Genomic DNA, 25,034 nt, shown 5'->3' with positions numbered 1-25,034 from the left:
GCCTTAAACTGTGTTTGCTACAGAAGTCCATGCTTTGTCCCACCTCACTATGACCTTTCTTAGTAACTAATCAGGTACAAGTCAGGGAAAAGATCACTGAATCAGCCTAAGAATCCAGAGGTATCACAACTACATTTAGACGATCTAAACTTGTAAAGGTAACAGTAGGCTACTGATAAATAAATAAATGAGTTATTTATTAAATGAGCCTGTCTTTGGAGCCAGCCAGGTTAAAGTTGGCAGGGACCGGGGACAGGGTAGGAGTACAGGGTAGGGGTAGAGGGATGGGAGACAGGGGGACAAGGGGACAAGGGGACGGGTAACAGGGTAACAGGGTACAGGGGACAGAAGACGGGGGATGGGGGGGTTGAAATTAAGACAAAATATTCAAAAAAGCTAAGTTATTTTTTAATTGCTAGCATTGTAGCTAACTGTCAGCTCACTCAGCTTGTGAGCATGTCATATTTATAATGTATCTCTTTAATGTAGCACAGTGTCATTGATTTGTACTTTTAATGTTTTCTCTAAGTCTTGGAAGAAAAACATTTTCTAATGTTCCAAAAAGAACAATTTAAATGTCAAAATAAAATTAGAACCATGTGCGGATTAGTGGCTCAAACTAACAGCTACCAGTGGACTTTGAAGCTTTTATCTCTGGAGATAAGCATGTGGTTCCTCTATTCTCCTTTACTGAAGGGGTCCATGCTCAGAGAGGTCAGACTAAGTGGCCTCGTGTCAGTCTGGGTAAGGATTAGACGATATCTAGCTACCTAGCACCCACAAGATCAGTCAGTTCAGATGATCGATGAAGTAGCTTACACGAATGAACGATTGATGTTGGAAATAGCAGCTCTTCTGAAGAACAAGAGTCATTTCAAATTGTTTTGAAAGCTTTGATCTGTGTTTTAACTCTCCATGAACATCAGGACAGGACTACTGGGATTGACTGATAAAAATACATCAGGCAAACTGAAACAGCAATCCCGGTGTTATAAAAGCTGATGTTGTTAATGTAAGGCCGATGAGTTAAACAATAGCCATTAATTGTTCTCCACAACCCTCACAGTGCTTTTTAAATTTGAGTCTTCTGTGTTGGTGTGACAGCAGACTTTTTAAGTGGGCTTAAATCCTAATCCCCCAGTCCAAACCAGGAGCAAGAGGTTAGAGGTGAGCCAATTTAACATGAGCAGCTTCTAGCAGTGTGCCAGAACTTGAACTTTAGGTGCTATGGTTACATGTGAGTGGGGCCACAACCCTGAGGGGCAGAATACTTATAAAACTTATGGTTTGATTTTTACTTCTGCAGGAAATTAAACGAGATGTTGACTAGGCTTTGACTCATTTGCCAAACTGCTTGAAGAAACAAGAATCAGTCCAAGAACAGAAAAGAAGGACCCTTTCAACATAGGACGTCGAAGCAGAGACCTGTGATTACCGATTAATGGTGGGGAGAAAAGGCCAAGAGCAGAATCAGTGGATAGTTTAGTTATACAAAAGAAAGCCAACCCAGTTCAAATAAAATTCTGCATAAATCTCACCGCAAAAAAATAACAGACTAAACCACCAGAAATAACAAGTAGCAATTGTTCTTTTTCTTACATGACCCACTTCTGTCTTCGGTGTAAATCCCACTTAACTACAATCACTGAGTCTGACCACATCGCAAAATACTACAGCAGACTGAGTGAACTGTCTCGGTGGAAAAAAGTCAATACAACAGATAGTGTGCCTCAGTCTCACAGTGGCACTGTGCTGTGAGGGAGCCACAGTTCTGTGAAAACTAAACAGGAGTCAAAGGTCAGGCCCGAGTTAGAGGAGAAACCACCCTCCTAACAAACACAAACTTCTGACAGGAAAATCAAAACCCGTCATCAAGTCAGACATGCTCAACTCGAGATGCTCTTGAGGAGAAGCAGACCTCCAGTGCGGTTTGGGTCGGGTGCCACTCAGCTCAGTGAAAATTTCATCCCTAATCCGGCCCCGTATCGTATGTTTTAACCTTGAACATCAGAGCTGACCGTCCCCTCACCAGCACCACTCCCTGTATCTCTTTTTTGGAACTTTTGGTCTGATGTAATTCTCCCAGCTGCATCCTGAGGCGCTGACCGCCGGTTGTTGGTCAGCGGAATCGTTCTCTATTTCAGAGCGTAGACCCACACTGGTACCGCAGCACCGGTGCAGGCTTTCAGACGCTCTGAATAAAGAAATGAGTCAGGCCATGTGACTGATGATGCCAGTTTAGAAACGCAACAACGCAAAAAAAAAAAACAATTGTTGATGATGCAAAAAACAAAACATTAACAGAAGTGTGGCTTTCTATGTGCGGATTATTTTTTTTTTATGACTTTTTACATTTGCCTATATTTGATAAGATAGATGATGAGGAAGAGAAAACATGTACAAGAGAGAGAGAGTGGAAACTTGGCAGAGAAGGACCAAAGGTTGGAGCTGACCCAGGTGCAGCTGTGTTGAGCCGCTGTACATGGGGCTCACACTCTCACCTCGTGAGCTTGATGGTGCACACAAAAAGGCCTAATTTAAAATTAATAATGCAAGCGGCCTTGAATGGGCCCTCGCACCATCACACAGAACGGGTGAGTTGTCCCTACAGCACAGCGACAGGTTGACAAATGACATGAATTTCCATGTGTTTCAGAGAGTGCATGAAGCAGTGAAGAAGAGTTATCTGTGTCTACTTTGTGGTGCTAGACATCACCTATGACCATGCTTAGATTATGCACTGTGTGTAAAACACAAGGTCAATTTCAAGAGGTAAAAATAAGTACAAATTGGTTAGATATTTGTAAAATATGGCTATGTTCCAAATGTCATGCATGTCACAATGAAATCAACTGAATATAAGCATAGATTACACAGCCTGATTGGTCAATTAGGCATGGCATGGTCTTCTTTCCCTTTAAAAGATCAACAGTGTTAAGAAGAAAGAAAAACATAATTAAGACTTTGGTGGGGACACAGCTCTCATCACATGGATTTACTGTTCTCATGTTGCTGGGCAATACCTATTAACCTTCCTCTTGAATAAATTATATCCCTCCTGTGAAGAAAACCACCCACAGCAAACAGCAAGCCCAGCAGTTTATTTGCACCATAAATGCATGCCTCTTACGTAGTGCGTCACTCACAGACCTGCTGCTATTACAGGGAGTCTTTTAATGAAGGAAGAGGAGTCACAGTTTCCCACATACTAACTCAGGAGGCAAGGCCTTTTATCCCCTCCACAACAAAATGATAACAGATGGGCTCTGTTCCATGCATGGCACCGTTTAGGTTGGAGGTTCTACCACACCACTACTGCAGTTACAAACTACCTTCAGTGCATGGGGAGCATCAACCGCTTACACGAGAAAGAGCAGGGACCTTGGGAGAGCAAACCCTCCCACAGGAATCTTTTTCACACACGCTTCCCTCACATGTCTCCCTGCCGGGCTGTAGGCAGGCTTCTGTTTGATTCACAGGTATGCGCTAATCAGAGCTGTCTACTCAAGCAAGATGTTGTGTGTATCTTTAAGTGAAGGGAGGGTCCAGGTTCAGAGGGGTCACCAAGCCTCTTATTTTCCTCTGCTTAGCTGCATTACAACACGTTAAGATCAAACTTTTTGACCCTTTTAGGATTACAGAAAAGAGTCTGATGGCAATTAGGCTGACAACAAACTCAGTGCAAGCAATTCTTACATTTCCATGGATTGCACTCAAAATAAAGGTTAGAGCAAGGTGGTGGAAACCTTTTGGAAGTTTCTTTAACTGGTGACAATTCTCTCAGATGCAGACCAAAATCATCCTGCTCTAACTGGAGGATTAGGACTGACCTTAGTGCTCTTAGAGGAAACAAAAGAGCCAGCCTTATACGGTTTGGTCACTGTGGCTGACTTCGTTTTGATCACGGTTCACTTTCAACACCTCATTCTTTTCCCTCCACGAGAGACGTGTTAAATGTTTGGTCTGGTCTGGCTGGTTTCCTGCTGTTCAGTCTTAATGCATTTGAAGCCTGAAGCTTTGGTGGTACCATTAAGGCAGCATGCGGTCTGAACAATGTCTTAAACAGTGACTGCAAGATTTCAAAAAAGCATACTCGAGGTTTCAAATCAATTATAACAGCCGGCTTGACAAATAGACGGTGTGCCTAAAGACGGGGGAATGCCAAAAATGGGAGTTTGACTGTCATGCCGAACCACAATAAATGACATCACTCTAATCTGCAAACTGCTCTGCTGCTTTTTTTTTGTGTCAGCGAATCAGGCGGGGAGATGGAAGGAGACAGACAGAGAGACGGGAGCAACACACTTCACAGTTATGAACAGAGACAAGACGTTTGCCCGCGGAGTTCGGGTTTTTCCTGAAGCTGTAACAGAGCTGGACCCGATAGGAAGCAGCCAGACTCTGTCACAATTACTGCGCCCGGCCGCAGACTCTCTTAAAAATACCTCTGCAGGGTTTGCAAGTGGCCAGCCAAGTCTAAGCAGCGGTAATACAGTAGCATTTGATCCTGAGGTATAGGTCACAGTGGGAGGGGAGGACTACCGTTACAATATATCCCAAATCAACTCACAGGTCTGCTTCCTGGTACACTACCATACAGGGGAATAAAGTATTCAGAGAAAGTAACGGAGGGAAAACCATTGTTAAGGCCTTACCTGGGTGAACTGCTCATTTGATTTCCTATTGATCATTGAACAATGTTTTTAAAGAAACAAAAGGCAGGTATGGAAATATGTAGGACTAGGACTTCATCCATGCATCAATTATCTATTATACCATTTAGGGTCAGGGGTCAGGGGGCTGGAGCCAATGCCAGCTGTCATTGGGCAAGAAGCAGGGTAAACCGTAAACCCTGGACAGGCTCGATCACAAGGCTGACACATCAACCAGTCACACACAGACTCACACCTACGGGTGACTTGGAACAACCACTTTACTTAACAAGCATGTCTTTGGAGTTTGAGAAGAAGCTGGAGTACCTGGAGAGCACGCAAGCATGCATGAGGAGAACGCCGCAGAGAAAGACCCCGTCCAGCCTGGGATTGGAACCAGAAACCTTTTTGGTTTGAGGCAACAGCTCTATCCACATTGCAGCCCGTGCTCTGACTAACTATTGCCAAATAATGTTCTGCTTTACATCTTACAACTCTTGCATTTTCTCCAGTAAAAAGAATGACCACTACCATTAAGAAAGTTAGTATATATTATATATCAAATCAAACAGAATGCCTAATCTTGTTTTCATCTACAACTTCTGCCTGCCAGTTTCCTGCCTCCACTAGCTGGGCAAGCTGTGGTTTCCATATAAAAATATATGGATTATTTTATATAAATAAAAGCCAGGATGAGGGGGAATTATTTGAATATTCAAAATATTTTAAAAACTCACTATTTGAAATCTATTGCCGTTACCTAACAGAACATCTCTCTCTGTTTGTGAGGGGTCAGCAAGGGAAGATTGTACCCGAGTCAATTACGGATCATTTTGTTTTCTGAGAGGGATTGAAAAACAAAAAAGATTTAATAAAATGTGCTTCAGGTGTTGTTGAAATGCCTCAATCACAAGAAAGAGACAGAAAGAAGGTCACATTGATCCTGGACGTTTGCTCGCCAAAATATAATCAGGTCATTTAGGAGTTCAAGTTGATGTCTGTGACAAACTGAAGATATTCCTTGCGGGTGTTTCCGAGGTATTGCATTCACAAAATGATACTGAAGAAGGACATATGTAGCGAGTGAGGCGTAACAATGTAGCGCTGTGCTATTCAGACCTACAACATCTGGGCAGAGATTGCACGATGTCTCGATACACGTATACACAAACCAGTCGCCAGCTGGATTTTCCCTCAAAAGGCCGTGAGGTATTTTGATAAAATATGCCGTAGGAGAACTGAAGGCATGTAAACGAGACGGAGAGGGGAATGCAAACAGGACCTGTGAGCAGTCTAAATATTACAAGACAGACAAGAGAACACGTGTCAAAGGCGGAAAACTGCTTATGTCGGAGTGAGTGTCTGACACTGGAAAACTAATTTGCTGCTGGAAACCTGATGAAGACACACCAGCACACAGAGGGGGGGTGTAGACGTAGATATAGATGCCTGATTCTCACATAAAACAATTTTCTGATTTTAAGGGTCTTGTTGGTATCAGGAGGGTCTAGCTGTAATAACCCAGAATAATAAGTCATGTTTCTGTGGTATGGTTATTGTGGCTATTCTTCAGTTTTGGTAGAGATTTGTGAAGTGCTGTGTCTCTCTCACCAGGGCAGGATCCAGCTCTTCATTCAGTACCGCCTCGTTCTTGATGAGAGCCACGCGCTGAGCAAAGCGGCACGTAGAGATGGACTCCTGCAGAAAGAAGAAAGTTTACAAAAAGTTCAACTCAAAGAAGGCTATTGTTCCCTTTTACTCTGTCATATTTTAGTATTTATTTTATAGATTTTAGTGACTGCCTGCTGGGGTTCAAAGTTAGGACAATATTGATGCTATCTTCACAAAGCACAGCTTTGCATTAAGTTCTATGAAGCAGAAAAAAACATATTATATTTGATTCATTTATGTCTTGAAAATATGGGGAACTATTTTATTTGTTGGGAATAAATATCCATAGAATAAAGATTTAATGAGATAACCTACTGACACGGCTATCAGGACAGAAAGACTATGACATTATTTCACCTCATTTTTCGGCAATCTAACAGAATCTTTGTCTGAATACGTCCGAAGCCATCTTTGGACAGAACATGGCAGAGGGACAGATCCTTACATCAAGGTTCCTCTTGTCCACTGCCATAGTAGCAATCATGGTGGTCATGCAGTTTCCCCCAAGGCTGTCCCTCAGCACAGAGGTCAACATGGAGTTCCTGTAAGGTATATGGGAACGGTTCTTCTCTGACAAAGCTATGATCACCTTGAGAACAGAATCGTGAAGAAAGAGAGAGACAGAAGGACAAGATGCATGACATTATAACATAATCATCATTTTTGACAATGTGTATTATTACCATTTATACTGTGCCTGCAAGATTGCCAAAAACCACAAAATCCTGTATATAAATATTAAAATCAAATCTGCCCAATCAGAGCACAGCATGTCCACTAAAATCTCTAGTTTTTTTCCACTGACAGGCTCTAAATGTTTTTGGAATCTCTTTCAAAACATGAGCAAGCAAGAGTAAGATTTATTTTTAAACCAGAATCAACTGGAACATTGCTCCTTTCAAATACATAAGACTATATTCAGAGCCTGTCAGTGACAGAAAGGAGAAATGATAACAGTTTTAACACCTATTATCTATTTGGATCACAAAACATTAAAGGAGCTATATGTAAGTCTGACACCTAGCGTTCAAAATGGGTACTGCAGTCCAAATTCAAAACACTGAAGAGAGCTGTCCCACCACCCTCCTCCACCCTAGAGTCGATAAATAAATCTTTAAAAAATAAAAAAAATAAAAAAGAATGCAGGTTTATAGTACTTGAATTTCAGACATGTCGCAGACACTGAAGCTTCAGTGTTTAGCCAGCTCTGCATGGGTCTGTAAACCTTTGTAAACCAAACCTCTCTCCATTTTTCAAAAGCATCTCCAATATTGATCCTAGTTAAGGCTTTTGATAAGGGTACTATCAGTTATATCTGAACCAGTTCACTCGCCCGCTTCAATTGCTGCAACACCTGATTACCATCCAAAACGAGGGGGACGCCGGAAAACCACCTATTTTCTGTGGTCCAAACAAAAACAGAGCATTCAGGACCAGAATCTAAAGTTAGAAGGAGGACATACTGGCTGCTGCACTGTTGTCAGAGAAGCCAGCACTTCAACATAACATGTCTGATCATATAGTAAGGACATTTTATAATGTAATTCAGTGGAAAATCGTACATATTGGTCAATCTGTATTGATATCTTAAGGAGTCGTTGAGGACATGCCCTCTTTGGTAAAAACTCCAATTTTAAAAGTGCAGGATTTACCCTCAACAGATCGAGGAAATCATTTACACAGCAAATAAAGGAAACTGTTGGAGAACGTTTTTTTTTTGTTTTCAATATATTATTTGAAAAGCATGTGTCAGAAGTGTCTACGTACCTGCTCCAAGTAGTGGAGGGAGAGGTTGATGTACTTGGCCTCAGTGAGGAGTTGCCCATTCAGGCCAGTCTTGCTAACTCTATCAGATCCAGCCAGGTCCACCAGGTGGAGCTTTGAGCGCCGCAGGGTTGCTGAGCCCGGCTCACGTCTGCACAGGTGAACTGTGAAAACACAGTGGGAACGCGTGGATGCCTGGTTCATTGGAGTCTGGATGGGGAGAGAGGGAAAGAAAGAGTGGTGAGAGATCACATTGTAAAGGTCTTGGGGTCTGTTTTGTACTAGACTGACTCATCAGGTTTTAATACAAATGTTTGAAATACAAAAAGCCCATATTGAAACAACAACAAAAACATGTTCCCTTTGATTCCTATTTTTTCATGCTCCTGCTGGTTTGAAGATAAAAGCTGCACCATGTGTAACCAATGAGCAGCAAACACATGGAGGCGGCTCTACAAAAAGCTGGAGTTGGTTTTCAGATGGTCACTGGATGAGCAGAAGTCAGGTTGAGACCAGGAGGAGACAGAAATAGGGTGTGAGTCACTCTAAACAAACACGCTTTATTAACTGGAGGAGGAAGGGTTACTCATGGAGTCCTCAAGGAGGGAATAAACAGAGGAAATGGATATTCAATGACATGGTGCTGATTATAGACTTCTTGTTGTTTTGTTAATGCCATAGTTTGCAGGCTGCTGACACATGATGGTGGTTTTATATAACATCTTCAAACTAGAAGAGATCAATTATCCTCACGACAAAGAGCATCTAAATCTAAACAACAGGCTGAGATTCTTCAAGTCATTGAGCTGTGATTGGGACATGACTAACTCATTCTCTTTGCTTGGAAACATCACCCAAGACATTCCAGGTCGTTCATCTTAAAGAGGTGCTCTGACCCCGACTTGTTTTTGGCGTAAATGTGCCAGCACCTGCTTGTTAAGGTCATGACAGTCCATGACAGATCTTTCACTATCTTAACCTGCAGCTATCATCTGCTTCCTCGGTCCAAATTCCCTTCACTCGGCACACGTCCATGTTTGACACTCAGGGTATCCCCCTGAAGGAGTATGAAGAAGACGTATGATGCTGACAAATCCAGGGATTGAATAAAGGTTCAAGAGTGAGGACATGGTGTCCATTGTGAGTAATAATACTTTTTACAGTCTTACCACTGACAGCTATTTTCCACATCAACCAAATCCAGGCTAAGCCTCGATAAATATGCATGTTTGTCAAGTTCCAGACAGCAGGGACACGCGTGTAAGCTTTATTTCTGTTCCGTATGTTGTCTTGAAAAAAACATTCACCTTATGATTAATGTGCCAACGTCTGTCCTCCTTAGTGCACGCTATTACAATCACTTTTAATGTACAGAATTCCCCTTTAATGCATCCTGTAAATACATATTACTGGTGTTAAGAAATCACAGCTCACAATGCAAAACATACTGTGAAAGTCAATCACACCTAACTTAACTAACTTAAGAGCAGCTTCACAGCAACATAGCAAATAAAGCACACAAAAAAGATACACAAAAGAATAATACCTTAAAAATGTCAACAGATATAACATAACCACACCCTGATGGTAAGTAAGAAAATGAACATCCAAAGAAATGTTTTTCTTTTTCTTTATTTTTTGATGCCAACAGACTGTTTCACTTGTGATGTTCAGCCTGTTTGTTTTTCCTTCAACTGAAAGGCGGTGAATGCAGCAGATAAAAAAAACAGCAGACTTAGAAGATGGATAAAAGAGACAGAGCACATCAGTACTGACAGAAGTGAAGTTGAATTCTCAGTTGAACCTCACATCAAATGTCAAATAATGCACCAACTGCTCAAGTGTGTATTTTCTTTTAGCAGTAAAAAAAATGTTACTTCAAATGTTGATCTGCACCTTTAAAAACTGTACAAATGTTTGAACATTGCAAAATCAGAATTTAACCCACGACTTCATTCACATCGTTGGCGATAAGAGGAGATACTGTACGCACTAAATGTCACACACTTAGACATTAAAAGTCATAAATGATGCACTAAGTTGACGGTTTATTAGGTGCTTCATGAAGGTATTTATGATCCATCTCTTTTAGATTGTATGTCATTTGTGGGGCTATTGACCTTTATTGTGTTATACTGACAGGTGATTCTATGACTTCCTCCAGTGAAAAAGGTTGGCTAACTGTAGGAGCAGCCTGTAAAGTCGCCCCCTGTTGGCCCTTCAAAGGAATGCAGGTTTAAAGGACTACTTTGTTGACTTCACAGTCCGTTTGTATGCACAGGGGCGTCAAGTCCATCTTTGTGGTTTAAAATCTGCAGATCAAAATAATCTCATCAGAGTCACTTCCTTTATTCTCCTGCTTTCCTACCTACATCCTGTGTTGACCACGTTTTGATCTCACACGGACCACATGCTGACCACACACAGAGCTGCAGTGGGTCAGAACGAGGGGGCAATCCGGGCCTACAAACCCCAGAGCACTTAGATTGCTGATTCAAAAGATTGAGACTTAAGTTGTGTTTTGCTCACTTGATATGAACCCTTCTCAACCCCCAAAGTTCAAGTGGGAGTTTAGTTATAGAGGGGGGGGAGATCCAGAATCTGCATCCCCACATGTGAAGAGAACTGAAACAGGGACACAGGAAAAAGACCAGATGGGAGGAAATGTTTCCTGATGAGGTTAAAGGAAAGGGTTGAGGAGTTGAGAAGGTGTATTTATTTCATGCCCAATAAAAGTGTGGAGGGGATTGCTGAGTCTCAAAGCGAATGAGCTCATTGTCGGCTGAGTGTTGCTTGAATAAATGTGTCATCTTTGATCCACATGGCTGGGAGCGGGAGAAGAAAGAAAGCATTACTGTTCACTTTATAAGAAAGTCTTTGTGGACTGAGATCTTCTGGGATGTTTCTGGCAGGGACAAATTGGATTTTGTTGACAGTGCTTTGTTTGCTCGAGGCTCAAGAGAAACCTTGTTGTGAAGAAGGTCCAGAGAGGACGAGTTCACTGAGTGTGGGAGGACTGTACCGGGGGCTCCCCCACGCTGAACTGTGCAACACCTCCTTTTTCTGATTAACAGACTCATTTCAAATCCAAGAACTCAGTTTCCAATGAAATATATACCCCCAGGTTTTTCTGCAGAGGACACTTTGCTCTCTACAGAGTCATAGGAGTGCCAGTATAACCCTTTTGGAAAGAGGAATGGATGAAAGGAGAGTTGAGTCTAGTTTAACTGTAAATGTGGTTGTCACGATAACAACATCTTTAACCTTGGATACAATATCAGTAAAAATCTAACAATATTTATACCTGTTTTTAAACAAACAAAAATACAAATCTTACAGGCATCTTAAAACACATGGTAACAAAATCAAAGTAACAACACTTTGACAACCTGACTGTAAAAATACTAAAGTAATAAACAAAAGAATAAAAAGTTACATATTTTTAATCACTTTAATTTTAAATAAATGTCAATAAAATGATATTTATCTATTTTTTCTTTAGCCACCCGGTCTTTAAAACATTTGTTTTTCTTTTTTGCTAAATGTTGAAGGGTCGTTAGCTGCTTTCTTGAAAAAAAAGGTGAAAAAGGGGAAGAAAATGAAGAAATAAATGTAAAAATAATGACATTTTCTTATAATTATTCCTTTATATAGTTTTTCATTTTTCTCTACAATTCAATCTATTTTAATTTCCTTACTTACTCCTTTTTTATTCATCTTTATATTTGCAAAATGTTTGCATCATTTATACCTCCATTAATTTGTTGACTTTATATTTATACTCATTCTTCTACAGAAATATCGACATTGTATCTTTAAGATCTTTGGCATTGGTTTACTTTCATTAAAGTAAGTCTCTGATTGACTTACAAACAAGCAATAAGAGTAAAGAAGGTGATGAGCCCTGGTTGAGTTTAAACCTCAGGTCACAATGAGAAAGTTAAACCACAACATGTCTCATCAGTGTGGAGAGTCTGAGTGTCTGAGTGGAGAAAAAAATCACCACAACATAAAGAGAAATTACAGAGAGAAGGTTTGGAAAACCATAGTAAAAGGGACCACAGGGGACTAAAATAATATTTTAGAGGGGTCTTAAGGTAGCCTTCACAGTGCACATTGCATATGTGGTAAAAAAAAAAAAAAAAAGTACACGTAAGCCACTTACTCAGGAAGTGGCATAAAGTGTAAGTGTCTACAGTCCTTATGTGAAACACCGCATTTATGATGAGTCAATAAAAAGGAAAAAGTCACATGTAGGGCTGAGCCACAAAATGATCTTAAAAGTGGAATGTAATACAATTTACTTTGATAATGTTGCTCCATTTTGGGCATTTTAGATGTAGATCAGCCTCTCAGTGGAAAGAGTAACAGACAAACATGTCCCATTACAACTATACAACTACGGATTTCTCTGGCTTTGATAACTGTTGGAATTATTTTAGGTAATGTAAGTACTCAACAAAAAATATATAAAACAAAGAGTTAGTCCATCTTTTATTAGTTTGGATATTTTTGTTTAAAAATTCTATATATTGTATCTTTAACAACGAATGTTGTAAGGAGTAGAGTCTGCCTTCAAATCTTTTGACAATGTGACTAAACTTTGACTTTGAGTTGATTATCAAGATCTTCCTCACACTGGCAGGATAATTAAATCAAACTTTGTGTTAATTATAATATTGATTATAAAGAAGGGGTTAGTGTGATCATATTATAGAAACACAGTTCCAGTAGTTGACAATCCCTTCTTACCTCTGCAATCATACGATTTGTGTCACCCAGGAAGAGCAGGTTCAGAGCCTCCTCCTCATTGGCCGATGGCTGCAGTGTGAGGTTCTTCAGATGGATGTTCTGCTCTGGATCCTCCATGATCATCACTTTACTGGGAGAGGAAAAACAGATATTATGAAACAGAAATGCCAGCATTATGAATCAGCCTCAAGTTGTGAATTTAAAAAAAAAAGTCACGCAGAAGGACAAATCCAGTTAAAACTCATCTAATCCAACACTGAAGTAATTATGAAAAACTCATTAAGTCAGTTATGTCATCCATTTCCTTCCCATCACTCTGGCCTCGCTCAGCTCCAAATCCAAACAAACCACATCTGTAAGTCGGTGTGGGCTGAGACCTGGTTTGACATGTGCTTTATCTATTGGGGGGGGGGTTATAACAGGCTGGGCTGGCTTTGAAAAACAAACAGGTGATTGGTTCTTCCCCACATCAAGTGCTCAGAAACACAGCATGCTTTGACAGATGGGGCTGAAAAGACTCCTCTGATCCCACTGTATTATTTCCAACGTGCCACCAGAGCTTTGACAGCATAGCTACTGACATGGTTGTCAAAGAGGGAGGCATAACTGGAAAACACATGTAGATAATTATGGTCATTTGTTTAATGAAATAGTGTTTATCTTCATGCGATTAAAGGCTTGTTCACCACCAATCTAAAATAGGTTCTGATTTGTCTTTTCCACAAGTAAATGCATCATGTGATCAATGCAGATAGAGAAGAGAAGAAGTGAGAATACAGTTCTTCTTCCTCCTGTGCAGTACCCCCCACATAATCACCCGACTTAAAGTACCTCCAATTATTACCACAACATGAACTAAAACAAGAAAACAAGCTCTGCTGCTGATCCACAACAAGCATGTCAGAAACAAAGAAAGCAGTATGGAGTGAAAGACAGAAGCAGACCAACAGTTAAAGAATTCTGTCATTGCCACGGCTTCTCTTGAATCAGCAAGTGTGGCCGCAGCATGGTTAACAACGGGCACTGTCTATTTCCAGAAGTCTGTGATTTGTGGGTATCAGAACCCTGAGCTGGAACCTCTGCGATGAGAGAAGAACTTAAATGTCGCGCCTGAAGTGCAACCACTACTTTGAAATGAATAAGTATCTGGTATGACAAAAAAAATGCAAAGAAGTAAGAGTTTGATCATGCACACACAAAACCTCCTGACGGATTAAATTCGTGATGGCTGAGAAGAGAAACGGACAGAAACAAAGAAGAAATGACAAAGACAGGCGAAAGCGTGGAGGGAGGAGGCCCACAATGAGAGAGAAAAAGAATCAAATTGAGACACATAAAGAAATTCCCTCAGACCAGCTGCTGAAGCTGCTAGCTTTTTCTTCACATGACCCTCTTGCACTCCACTCCAGTGGCAGGGTCCGCCACCGGGCTGACCACATCCATTGCTGTTCCACAGTCTCATTATGTCAGCTGGCAGTTTGTAGTGAGCTGGTAAATACCAGAGTCTCCATATTTCACCACATACTGACTCCAGGCCAGGCTGACAAATGGCTGTCCAAGGAATGAATCCCAGTTTAACCCCCGAGTGTCTGAGGGAATAATAGGGTGAGTAAAAACTACTCTATTCATCTTTAAAAGAACTGTTTCTATCACATATTAGTGCAGGCCTTTCAGGTGATTTCAGCTTTACAGGTATGCTTCTTATTGTTGATCAAATGTAGCACTAAAAAGCAACGTCATTAAAAAGAACTGACGGTAGGTCTTCAAGTCGAGATGCTTCATGTCGGGAGTCCAGAAGGTCATATCCCATCTCGTTGTAGATCTCCAGGTAGGAGATGTGTGTGGTATAAACCATGCTGCTGTCCTGTGAATGAGGAAAACAATAAAGCATGTATAATGGACATCAGATAAAGTGAGTGCATGATGTTTACATTCAGATAATCTGCTGAGCTGACCTGGCTGAAGTGTTCAAACAGGTAGGAGAGGGTCCGGGGAATAATGCCGCGGTCTCTGTAGTGCTCGGCTCCTCCTGTGATGGTGAATGTCTTTCCGCTTCCTGTTTGGCCATAGGCAAATATGGTGCCATTGTAGCCAGCCAGTACACTGCACATACACAGAAGGAGACCCTTAGCAACATGCTCTCATGTTCAGTACCTCCTGAAATAAGTTAAGTTATCTTTAATATCCGTTTATGATGGTTGCTAAAGAAGGGTCATTACAGTCCACCAGCAAGGAACTTGAGGCATGACTTGCCACTGTACACAATGCAGGAGCAACAAGCTGGCTGTAAACCTACAAAACAAATCTTAAAACAGCCCTATAGTGTTCATCATTGACTGAGGACTTCACCAGAAAGATTCCTCCTTTCTAAAACAAACAGTTGATTGAAACTTGTTCAAATCTGTGCCATGCAGTGGACACAGGGCATCAGCAGGGCTGTGAGCTGAAGCTGCCCCCTTCTTTCTCTGTGCTTAACCTGTTCCCGGTTTGGGAGATCTTTACTGAGTAAAACAAAAACAGTAAAGATCTCCCAACAGACCCTCTGACTTAAAAATGGGGAAAAAAACATAATGAATACAGAAGCTTTGGATTGAAAACAAGTCTCTCTGGCTCGAGCTGAGCTGCAACTATCTCTGGCTTACAAGCGGACTAAAACCTTTCATCCTGTTAAGGATCAATTTATAATGACAGTAACCTGACTTAAAACAGTGCCAGTAGTGTTGGTGATGAACTGAGAAGAATAAAGTCAAAGCTAGTCAAACAGCAAGATCACATTCAACTAAAAAATTGTTGACACTTGCACCAAAATCACTGGGGGTTTGTTATAAGTCTACAGTAATATTATGGATACCAACAATAGACACACTATACTGTATATTAATCATTATCATGATTTATTACTATAAGCAGATAAAATACACAAATCAGACTCAGGATCGTTTCTTATTGGCAAGTATGTTTACACATAAAAGGCATTTGACTTCCAAAACAGAGTGCAGTGTTAACAGAAAATATTTAAGAATTCAAATTCAGTGAAGTTAAACAGTTGATCTTAGTTAGCAGAGCAAGTGCAGTAGAAGTTCTTGGACCAGCACATGGCTCATGGACGAGCTGTTAATGTAACTCCATGAGATCATAGAAAGAGATGACAGCATACATAATAACAGTTTATGATCACTGCTGTGCCCTTTTTAAAGAAGGCTAAATTTATGCAACCAGACAACACAAGTAAAGCCTTCAGATAATTGATCGACACTGGAAAGTTAAGTTATTTTGTATTTTGTTGGTCATAAGTAACCACACTGATCATCCCACTACAGCCTCTTATGACGTCAGAGTTTTCATTTGTAAGAGTCCAAGGGACTTTTAATTATCTCCCCGACCACCAAAAAATCTGAGTCAATTGAATGTGACACTTTCAATCAACAGAAAAAGATGGCCGTGAGTGGCTGCTATGGCGACAGGCATCTGCCGGGAAGGGAGAAATGTCTCGGAGTATGAGTGACGGAAAGGGACCAAAGCCACGCAACGAGGCAGGGGCTGGTCAAAATTAGGTTTGGCATTGAGCTGCTCTTCCACACGTGCACAGGGGCAATGGAAACCAACTGTATCTAATTCTGTTTGAGCTGAACAAATATGCAGTATGATGGTACTCGGATATAATCAGAGTTTGAAAAAAACTGCTGTTCTTTATTCTTGGAAATAAATCAGAAAGAAATTGTAAGATCGCACAGAGGCCTCTGACACGCGAGCTTGCATCAAAGGTGAGGAAAAACTCTTTCCTTTCTGACGTGCCAATTGCAAGGAAAATGATATCTTGATGGTATATTTTTCTAGATGAATTATAAATGAACTTAAGCCTCTCACTTATTTTAATAGAATTGCCAAACCAGTATTTAAGCAGTGTGTGGGTTTCCCTCTATGCATGCTGTACAATTCCACACCCTGCATGTGAAGGCGAAGGGAAAATAACTGTATGTCAGTTTATATAAAACACAGCGTCCACTTATTTAAATGCTGCTTGGTTAGTCTGACTTGGATGACCATTGGCAACCATTTAATCCAGTGTGAGTCATCACAGTGATGGACATCAGGGACATGTGAGACAGACTCTGTGTTTAGTGAAATGTCAGTACTAATGATGCGGCTTGGGCCCTGCCTCTGAGGCTTTGGCGTTTCCCAATGCTTGTTCCTGTTTACACCTCAGCTTTCCTGGAGATTGGCTACCTCTCATCTAGAAGATCCTTGTTATTTCTGTCCATTTTATTAAGAGCAGTGTGTCCAAAGCTTGCGGTAATTTGGGTTTATTATAAGACTGAACAGAAACTTGTCTGAACTTCTGTCTGCAGGGTTCATAAGGCTTGTGAAATGGGATTACAATCTAGATAGAGGGTTTGTCCTGCCAACCCGGCATCATTTCCGTGACTCCTCCTCTCCTGGAGCCGTTAATACTGGTTTGTTTTTAAACTGCCGTGATGTGGTTGAAATGATTGGTTTCGTTTACGCCACAGCAAAGACCGAGACTAGTGTGCAAGTAAACGAGTCAAGGCTTTTAGCTTAAGATGAAGTGCTCCAAGTATGAACGAGTACCAACCAAAAAGACCACCTGACAGGTTCAGAGGAGAGGCGTGATGTACATCAGAAAAAATAGGTTTTAGTGCATTCACAACAAAACTGCTGCAATTAAAAGTGACTCCAAACCTGAATAAAAGTTTCCAAACACTACTTGGTACAAACAATATCTTTCACCAAAGATGCTTCAGTATCTTGGTAGATGTCGATATCAACATAGACTTCATATTTATTTGATTTTCACAAAGCTCTTTCTACTTTTTTTCCAAAATGTCAACAACAATACTCTTTGTAGCAAGGACAAGCAACAGAATACAATCACCGGTTGAAGCAACTTTGTATATCTTGGGGTGTTGCACAGCAAAAGTTCTATTGGCAACAAGATTTTGCCATGGCTGTCTTTTTTTGTGTTTTGATAAGCACAAAGGAGTGAGAAGTACCTTCCACTATGTGGCGCTAAAGACAATACAGTAGCCATGCAAGACATTACTACACAGTATGAAATTCAATATTTTGGATGCAGTTTGTTGGACAACACTTACTTCGCACAATGACTTTGACAGAATATTGGTATATCTGAGGCCCAAAATGGGACATTGGCATGCCTACATGACCAAAAATGAAACTCTAGCACAATTTTTTTTAACAAATCCATTGTTAAGGTCTTTTTTAATATGCTGCCAAAGTATGGTCGGTTAGGATTAATGACATTTGGATGGATGTTCAAATATGCCACTTATAAAAGGAAAAATACACACAAATACTCCAGGTCATAATTAAGAAATGCTCCCATTTTGATTAGTCTGGACCCTAAAAATTAGCATTACGTATACGCAAAACATACTTAGAGGGGGTACTATGGAGCCTATGGCCACACCATTGTACAAGACCTTTACAAACTCATTTTGACATTGAGAAAAGAAACAAAGACAATAAGAATACTTCACATTACAATAGTCTCCCCGCACCATTAAGCTTTGGGGCTTGGATACGTTTCAGGCCATTCATTTAGCCTTTTAGCCACTTTGGTGAGACTGGAATTAAAAGGTTAAATCTCTGTGGTATTCAGGATATTCAATGAGTACACAGACATCCTGCAGAGGGGAAAGAAACCAACAGAGGAGAAGAAATGTCCGATCGGGGAGACAGACTGGTCATGACCAGACTGGATGACTGGTGTCCGTTAGGCTGCAGACCAGACGTTAAAGTCATATCAACGGCAAAAAACGCAAAGCTTAAATTAATACAGCTAGACATAGCCTGGCTGTGACAGAAATGTTGAACCCTGATGTTTACCATCTGCCACAACAAAGGGAGAACAGTTTTTCATTTGTGTCAGGAGGCCTGCCAGAGCAACTAAATACCCGAGTCAGTGAACCTGTGTGAGTCAGGTCAAACACATCCAAGCCTTGAGTCAGTCAATCCAGACGTCTCACACTGTCGTTTATAAGTCATCTTATGGAAAAGATAATGATGAGCACTTGTGGGATTCTGAAAATAAACCCTATTGTGACTAATAAGAAGACTAGAGGTGGGTGATTAAGGAGATGATGGGGCTAAATTGATGCAGGAGAACAGAGCTGACAAGGAGAAGGAGAGGAAGGAAGTTGTAAACAGATCAACAACACAACCAATGTTTGATCACAGGAAATTCCAAGTTAATTCCCCCTCCTCTTAGATGTCTGTTTTGGAAGTATGTCCAAATTTAGACTGAGTCTAAAGCAAGGAGTGAAGCTGAAACAGACACCACAATAGTATTCCTTTGTTGAAATGGGGGGAACAACGTGTCTTAGGTATTTGGTTATTAAGATCAGGAAATAGGGGATAAAATAATTGGGAGACAAAAGAATCAATTTTAAAAGCAAAACATGTTTTTTTTGTATGGATGTGTGGAATTTAAAGAGAATGAAAAGCAGCTGACATTTTTCTTATTAAATCTATTGGGGTAATAGCAAACATCTTGTCAACTATATTGCCAAAGCTCACAGATTTTCCTTCCTCAATGTCACAGTGGAGATGGTTGGGGGTTTCAGGACAAACACAGTCACATGTGCACCTCACCCTATAGGATGCCAAAAACGCAAAGATTTACTTCCAACAGCAGATGAGGAAATCCCACGTCCCAAAGTCAAAGATGCTGTCACCATCTGGTACTCTGCCACCACTGCCAAAGGCAAAAGCAGGCTGCAGCGAATCATCCGCTCTGAAGAGAGGGTTATGGATGCAATCTGCCATCTCTCCATGACCTGTACACCTCAAGGACCCCGAGGCATGCAGGTCAGATTTTGCCGGCCCCACACACAAACGCACACACAAACTCTATGAGACACAAGGGGCCCCTGACCCCTCATGGTTCCCTCCCCCGACCACACCAGACTCTCATCCAGCCTCAAAGTCACTTTGTGTTACAGTCACAGCTTCTTATGCATCACTTTACCACACATCCTCTGAACTAATCTCTCTATATATACTGCATATTCCTTGTACTTCATAGTGTTAAGTTCTGCACACTCAATATATTTCACGTTTCAGCAAAAAAATCTGTTCAGTATTTTCATTAGACTTTAAAAATAATGAATTTGTACATATTTCAAGTGATACATGTGTATGAATATTTTGTATTCAACTGATTTAAGTTTAACGACGGTTGCAGAACTTATGTTTTAATGTCCTTTGGTTGATTGTTATGCACCAAAGTAACAAGACCATTTCTTTGTATTTATAAGCTTACTTGGAAATAAACTTAATTGTAACATAGTCCTGACTAAAGCAGCTGAAACCTGAAAATGTTCATCGTAAACTCCTTATAGCACCACGATTAGGAAGAAAAAACATGTTTTATTCAATCACTAAAAAAGTCATCAACTGTTAGTTAAACATGTACTTAAACTGTGGCTATATCGGCTTAATTTGACTGTGATCTCGTCTTTATATAGATAATGCCTTGACTAATAAACACGTTAAAATAAATTCAGCCATTAATCCTGAGCACTATACTTTTCAGCCGGCTAGTCTTAGGAGACTTAAGGCTCAAATTGAGTGAGCAGTTACACAGTGCCTGGTATAACTCTGTGTTGTGGCATAAAAATTGTTCTAACACTCACAGATGGCACAGTGTACCATCCCGCCTGCCAGCTCGGTCCACTTAGTGGTTTAAGAATGCAAAGCACGCCAAAAATCACAGACACCCTCCATTTCCATCCTAAAGAAAACTAAGCTTTACTGACTTCCTGTCAACATGGCTGGCTGAAGCCTGTGTGGCCTGAACCCGTCATGGAGGGAAAAAGACTGCTGGGCACAGGTGGACAGGGATATATTTATTTAAGTTATTTGTAAATGAGATAATTAGAGGTTGGAGTTGACATAGATGAGAAGATTTTACCTGTCTGCAACTGGTTTGACAATGTTTTCAAATATCTCTTCTTGTTTGGCTGCGTGATCGAACACCTTCTGGAACCTAAACAAAAGAAAGAAGCACAAAGACAATTCATTTCTTATCATTAACATAGAGTAAAAATGTTAGCTTGCTAGTTTATCTCATGCATTAAAGGCTCACCACAGATCCCCACAGTATTACTGAATCAGCCAAAAAGCAGTCTATATAATTGGCTGAGCGGATCAGGAGGAGTTTAGTCATTCTGTTGTCTAAAACAGTCTCAAGCCACCATGTTTCATCCCACAGAAAGATGAGAGCGATGTGAGAGGAGTCCGCCCAGAAAGATTGTTAAATGTGGACATTTTATTTCTATAAGGGCACGAGGGAACCTCCGCAGGCTATTTTAGGGCTGTGTGGTTTTCAGAGGCTTTCAGTGTCCACTGCTGTCTGACTCCCTAACTGTGAATTTAGGGCTTGGAAGCGTGGCATGTGCCCTGCCCAGAGGGTATATAAGGCTGCAGCTTCACCACCAGCCTTAAACAGATGTTCTGGCTCTGCAACGACACAACTGGTAGATGAATTATTCATGGGAAAGAGTTTGTATGTAACCTTGAAGGTCTAAAATGTGTTTTGGGTAACATACCTTCTTTATTCATTGGCAACCAATCTTTCAAAATGGAGCTAATTTACATCGAGAGGTCATCAGCAAGATTCTTGTTTTTTTTCTTTTTAGCATTACATAAGACGCCACTATTATTTTGATGTTTTGTACCCACTTCACCCTGTGTAGCTGATTATTCAGACATTATGGAAAGACTACATGAAGATTCCATGTTATCATGTTTCTTATTTGTCTTAAATTCTGTTTCTATAAACAATTTCATCATATAAATCTTGTTTAAATATGACTTTTGACTTTTTTGTAGGGCCTGGCTCAGGTTAAAGCCTAAATAAATACAGAGATAAATTCCCCCCAAAAAACTTTTTTAATGTACTTTGACAGTCAGTCATTACTCAACATAACATACAATAAATAAAACACTCAGTTCTGTTTGAGGAAGAGTTTTGGCACATCTCTCCTGCTCTCTGTTCGCTCATTGGGCAACCAGGCTTATTAGAAACACAGACTTTTAACATGAAACTTTTTTTAGTGTTTGTGCCTGTTTGGAATCTGTGACAGGGAAACACTGACTGTTGAAAATCTGCTACTTCTGACCAACTATAACTAATATGTTACTTTGTGAACATGTGTTTTGATGATTAGGCAAAATTATGTTTGAAAATGACCATGCTATTGTAGCCTGTAATGTATTGAACTGAATTGCTGTTTATTATCTTTGTCTGATAAATACCCTTAGATACGTTCTTATTCACCACAGTAAAGTATCTGCTTGTGTATTGGAACAACTGTGTATTTAACCTTTTCTGCAATAAGTTCCATCATCGCTCTTCAGTGTAAAATTACAAGGAGATGTTTGTTCGTTACCAAATATAAAACAGATTCATTAAGATGAAACATCTCAACTTTAATTCACTTAGACAAACCTGGATGGCTAATTTGGTTTTTATAGCAAATGAGGTTTTGTGGACAAAACAAAACAAATAGCTCCATCACACCCTACCTGAACCTGTAGCACTCCCTTTTGTTGTTGACAAAGCCATCAGCCAGATCCCTGGGTATGACAAACTCCAGAGAAGCACCTGTCTGATCCTCATTGTCCACAGAGTACACCTGAGGGAGCCAGAGACAACAGCAGTCGGTCAGAGGCAGTCTTACAGCAGAACACGGCCTTCAGGCTGACGTTTAACACAACAGGAGAATATTTTGAGAGTATTTCAGAATATCCACATGGCCATTCATGTACTGTTTTAAACGAGACGTCCACTACTGTATGTGTTTTATGATTTGTATGCTGTTATGGTATGTGGTTCGACATATGCAACCTAAAATAAAAACAGTGACAATACATCAGGTTTGGTTTTAAATATATGTTTGCCCACTTGTGGTTTGGGTTTTGCAAGCACCAAAATTGAAAGATGGAGTTTATGAAGCATAGATCCTGTGGACTGCACGAGAAAAGAACAGCCATGATCAATGGACAGTGTGAGCAAGCTCTATAAAATCACCTCCGCTCACCAAAAGCCTCAGGGGAGTTGAGAAAAACTGCACAACATTAAACCAATATAGACTGAGCTTTGGCAGGGGATGATATTTAAAGGAGGGGTTGGCTGGGTCAGTCTTAACAGCCCCCTATCTCTTTGTATTTTAGCTTCAGCATATGTTCTGGCATATGTTTCCAATGGACACAGATGCAATTACATGTCCCCAGGGTATGAGGAATAAAAGATAAGACCTAAATGATTGGTTTGTTTTTTCACCGTCTGCCAGCCTGCAGCACCCGAACACCACTGTTTCTGTAGTCCTCACATGGCACATGTGCAGAACCGCCGAACCTCAAACAGCTCCGAGGAGGTACCTGTGCTCATTTCATTTCAGTGGATATTCTCTGCTTAAGTTAAGGTGCCAAAGAAACCCACAAAGTAATTTGAATATTTTTTGCCAACGGTTGCTGTGTGTAGACTAACTTGCACTTTGGAGAGGAGGCAGTGCTGCAAGGGATGGTTTTGCATTGTAATATTGTAACTGACAGTTTGCTTTACATATGAATCCAATAAAGATCCTCCTTATGGGATATCATTATGGCTTGGTGGATATTATTATTCAAGCTTCACACTTTTTTGACACCTTGATATACGAAATGCATTTTCCAGAATACATTTTATTTATGGATGACTCTATTAAGATGACTATGAAGAAAGTAATCATGCAGAACATTGTGGCAGTAAAAGTGTCAAAAAAGTATAAATTAATTAATTAATGAATAAATAAATAAATGTTGGGAGAAATGCATACAATAATGTATAAATAAATAAATAATTATATATATATATATTCATATATTTATTTATGTATTTCTGTGTCCATGTTGTACAAGGAAAAGTAAATATGTAAATTAAGTGGGCCGTCCTAACATTACTGAAGTAGGATTGGTCAATTTTGAAAAGCAGACAGAAGCAAATTTACAAATATACTTTTCCTCTTACGACCTGGACACAGAAATAAATAGATGTGTAAATGTAAAAATACGGAAATAAATTAATAACTCAATTAATGTGGAAATGTATGCATTGATACATCTATAACTGTAGAAATACGCTAATAAATGAATAAATACATGTAAAAATATATAAATAGCCTTTTTCATTTACAAAGTGTATTTATTATTTATTCATTGATGTATTGTTTTCAGCATTTATATATTTATTGATGCATTTATTTATTTAATTATTTATTTATACATTATTGTATGCATTTCTCCCAACATTTATTTATTTATACTTAAGTCATTTTTTGTCCCTCATACATAGCTCAGTAGACATACCTGAAAAAGGAGAGCATTCCATTCAGGTGTGCTTGTATGAAGGTGTTAGTGCTGCATGGTGTATTATCAGTGACAACTTGATTTATTGGACACTTAATGGAAGGGAGCCATTTACTATTTTATTATCGTCATTAGTTACAGTGGTGCTTTTCTCCTTAGTGATATAACAAGTGTGCGCAATGAAAAGAGGAATGCTGCTAAACTAGCTTGCGTCACGCTAACCTTCACTGGCATAAATAAACATCCTGTTAGCTTAATAAATTGTGTTTCAGTTTTGTGTTTAGGCTGTTAACTTACCGCCGGAGTGTTCCTTGTGGGTTTAATACGGCCAAATATCTGTATTGTCTGTTTAACCATTTTTTTTGCATGACTAGCTAGTTAGCTCGCTAGCTAACTCCAGTTACTGTTACTGTCGGTGCAATGAGCCATGAGGTTTGTTGTAGTTGGTTGCTAGGCGACGTTGGCTCCCGCCGCTCACAAAGATCGTCTATACAGAAGAGGATTCATCAGAGTACAAATGGAATCTTTGCATCAATCCTTTTCCTTATTCCTTAATTCCCCCAATGCCGGATAGAATGAGTCAGAGTTAATTGCATGATGATCAGGGATGTGTGCGTAGGAGGGGTAATGTGCATAACACTGAACACATTGTTAGAAGTAAAAAATAAAGCAGGGATTCAAAGCTGTTCTATTTTCTTCCGGTGTTTATTAATCTCCCCTAAGCAAGTGTTTTGTTTGCAAAATAGGGTCACGGCGGGTTCAGTGACTCGTACAACAAGCTCATTGACTGAAGTGTATTCAGCA

The 25,034-nt window shown here is 40.1% G+C and overlaps 1 protein-coding gene across 2 annotated transcripts in view; it reads right to left on the bottom strand.

Moving 5' to 3' along the window:
* Positions 1 to 24,588, bottom strand: part of kif6 (kinesin family member 6) — a 65,579-nt gene extending 40,991 nt beyond the window's left edge. For both annotated transcript variants that reach the window (XM_061063390.1, XM_061063389.1), the window contains exons 1-9: positions 24,528 to 24,588; positions 22,410 to 22,519; positions 20,794 to 20,868; positions 14,795 to 14,942; positions 14,594 to 14,703; positions 12,840 to 12,969; positions 8,091 to 8,297; positions 6,769 to 6,912; positions 6,264 to 6,350 (exon numbers count right to left, since the gene is read on the bottom strand). In XM_061063390.1, coding sequence (XP_060919373.1) covers positions 6,264 to 6,350; positions 6,769 to 6,912; positions 8,091 to 8,297; positions 12,840 to 12,969; positions 14,594 to 14,703; positions 14,795 to 14,942; positions 20,794 to 20,868; positions 22,410 to 22,519; positions 24,528 to 24,587 — 1,071 coding nt within the window. In that variant the 5' untranslated portion in view covers position 24,588. The remainder of the gene's footprint in view (positions 1 to 6,263; positions 6,351 to 6,768; positions 6,913 to 8,090; positions 8,298 to 12,839; positions 12,970 to 14,593; positions 14,704 to 14,794; positions 14,943 to 20,793; positions 20,869 to 22,409; positions 22,520 to 24,527) is intronic.
* Positions 24,589 to 25,034: the final 446 nt, after the last annotated feature.

This window comes from Labrus mixtus, chromosome 18 (genome assembly GCF_963584025.1).
Source record: "Labrus mixtus chromosome 18, fLabMix1.1, whole genome shotgun sequence".
In the NCBI taxonomy this organism is placed as follows: domain Eukaryota; kingdom Metazoa; phylum Chordata; class Actinopteri; order Labriformes; family Labridae; genus Labrus; species Labrus mixtus.
The sequence above is the reverse complement of the archived record's forward strand: the minus strand, read 5'-3'. Positions and strand labels throughout refer to the sequence as shown.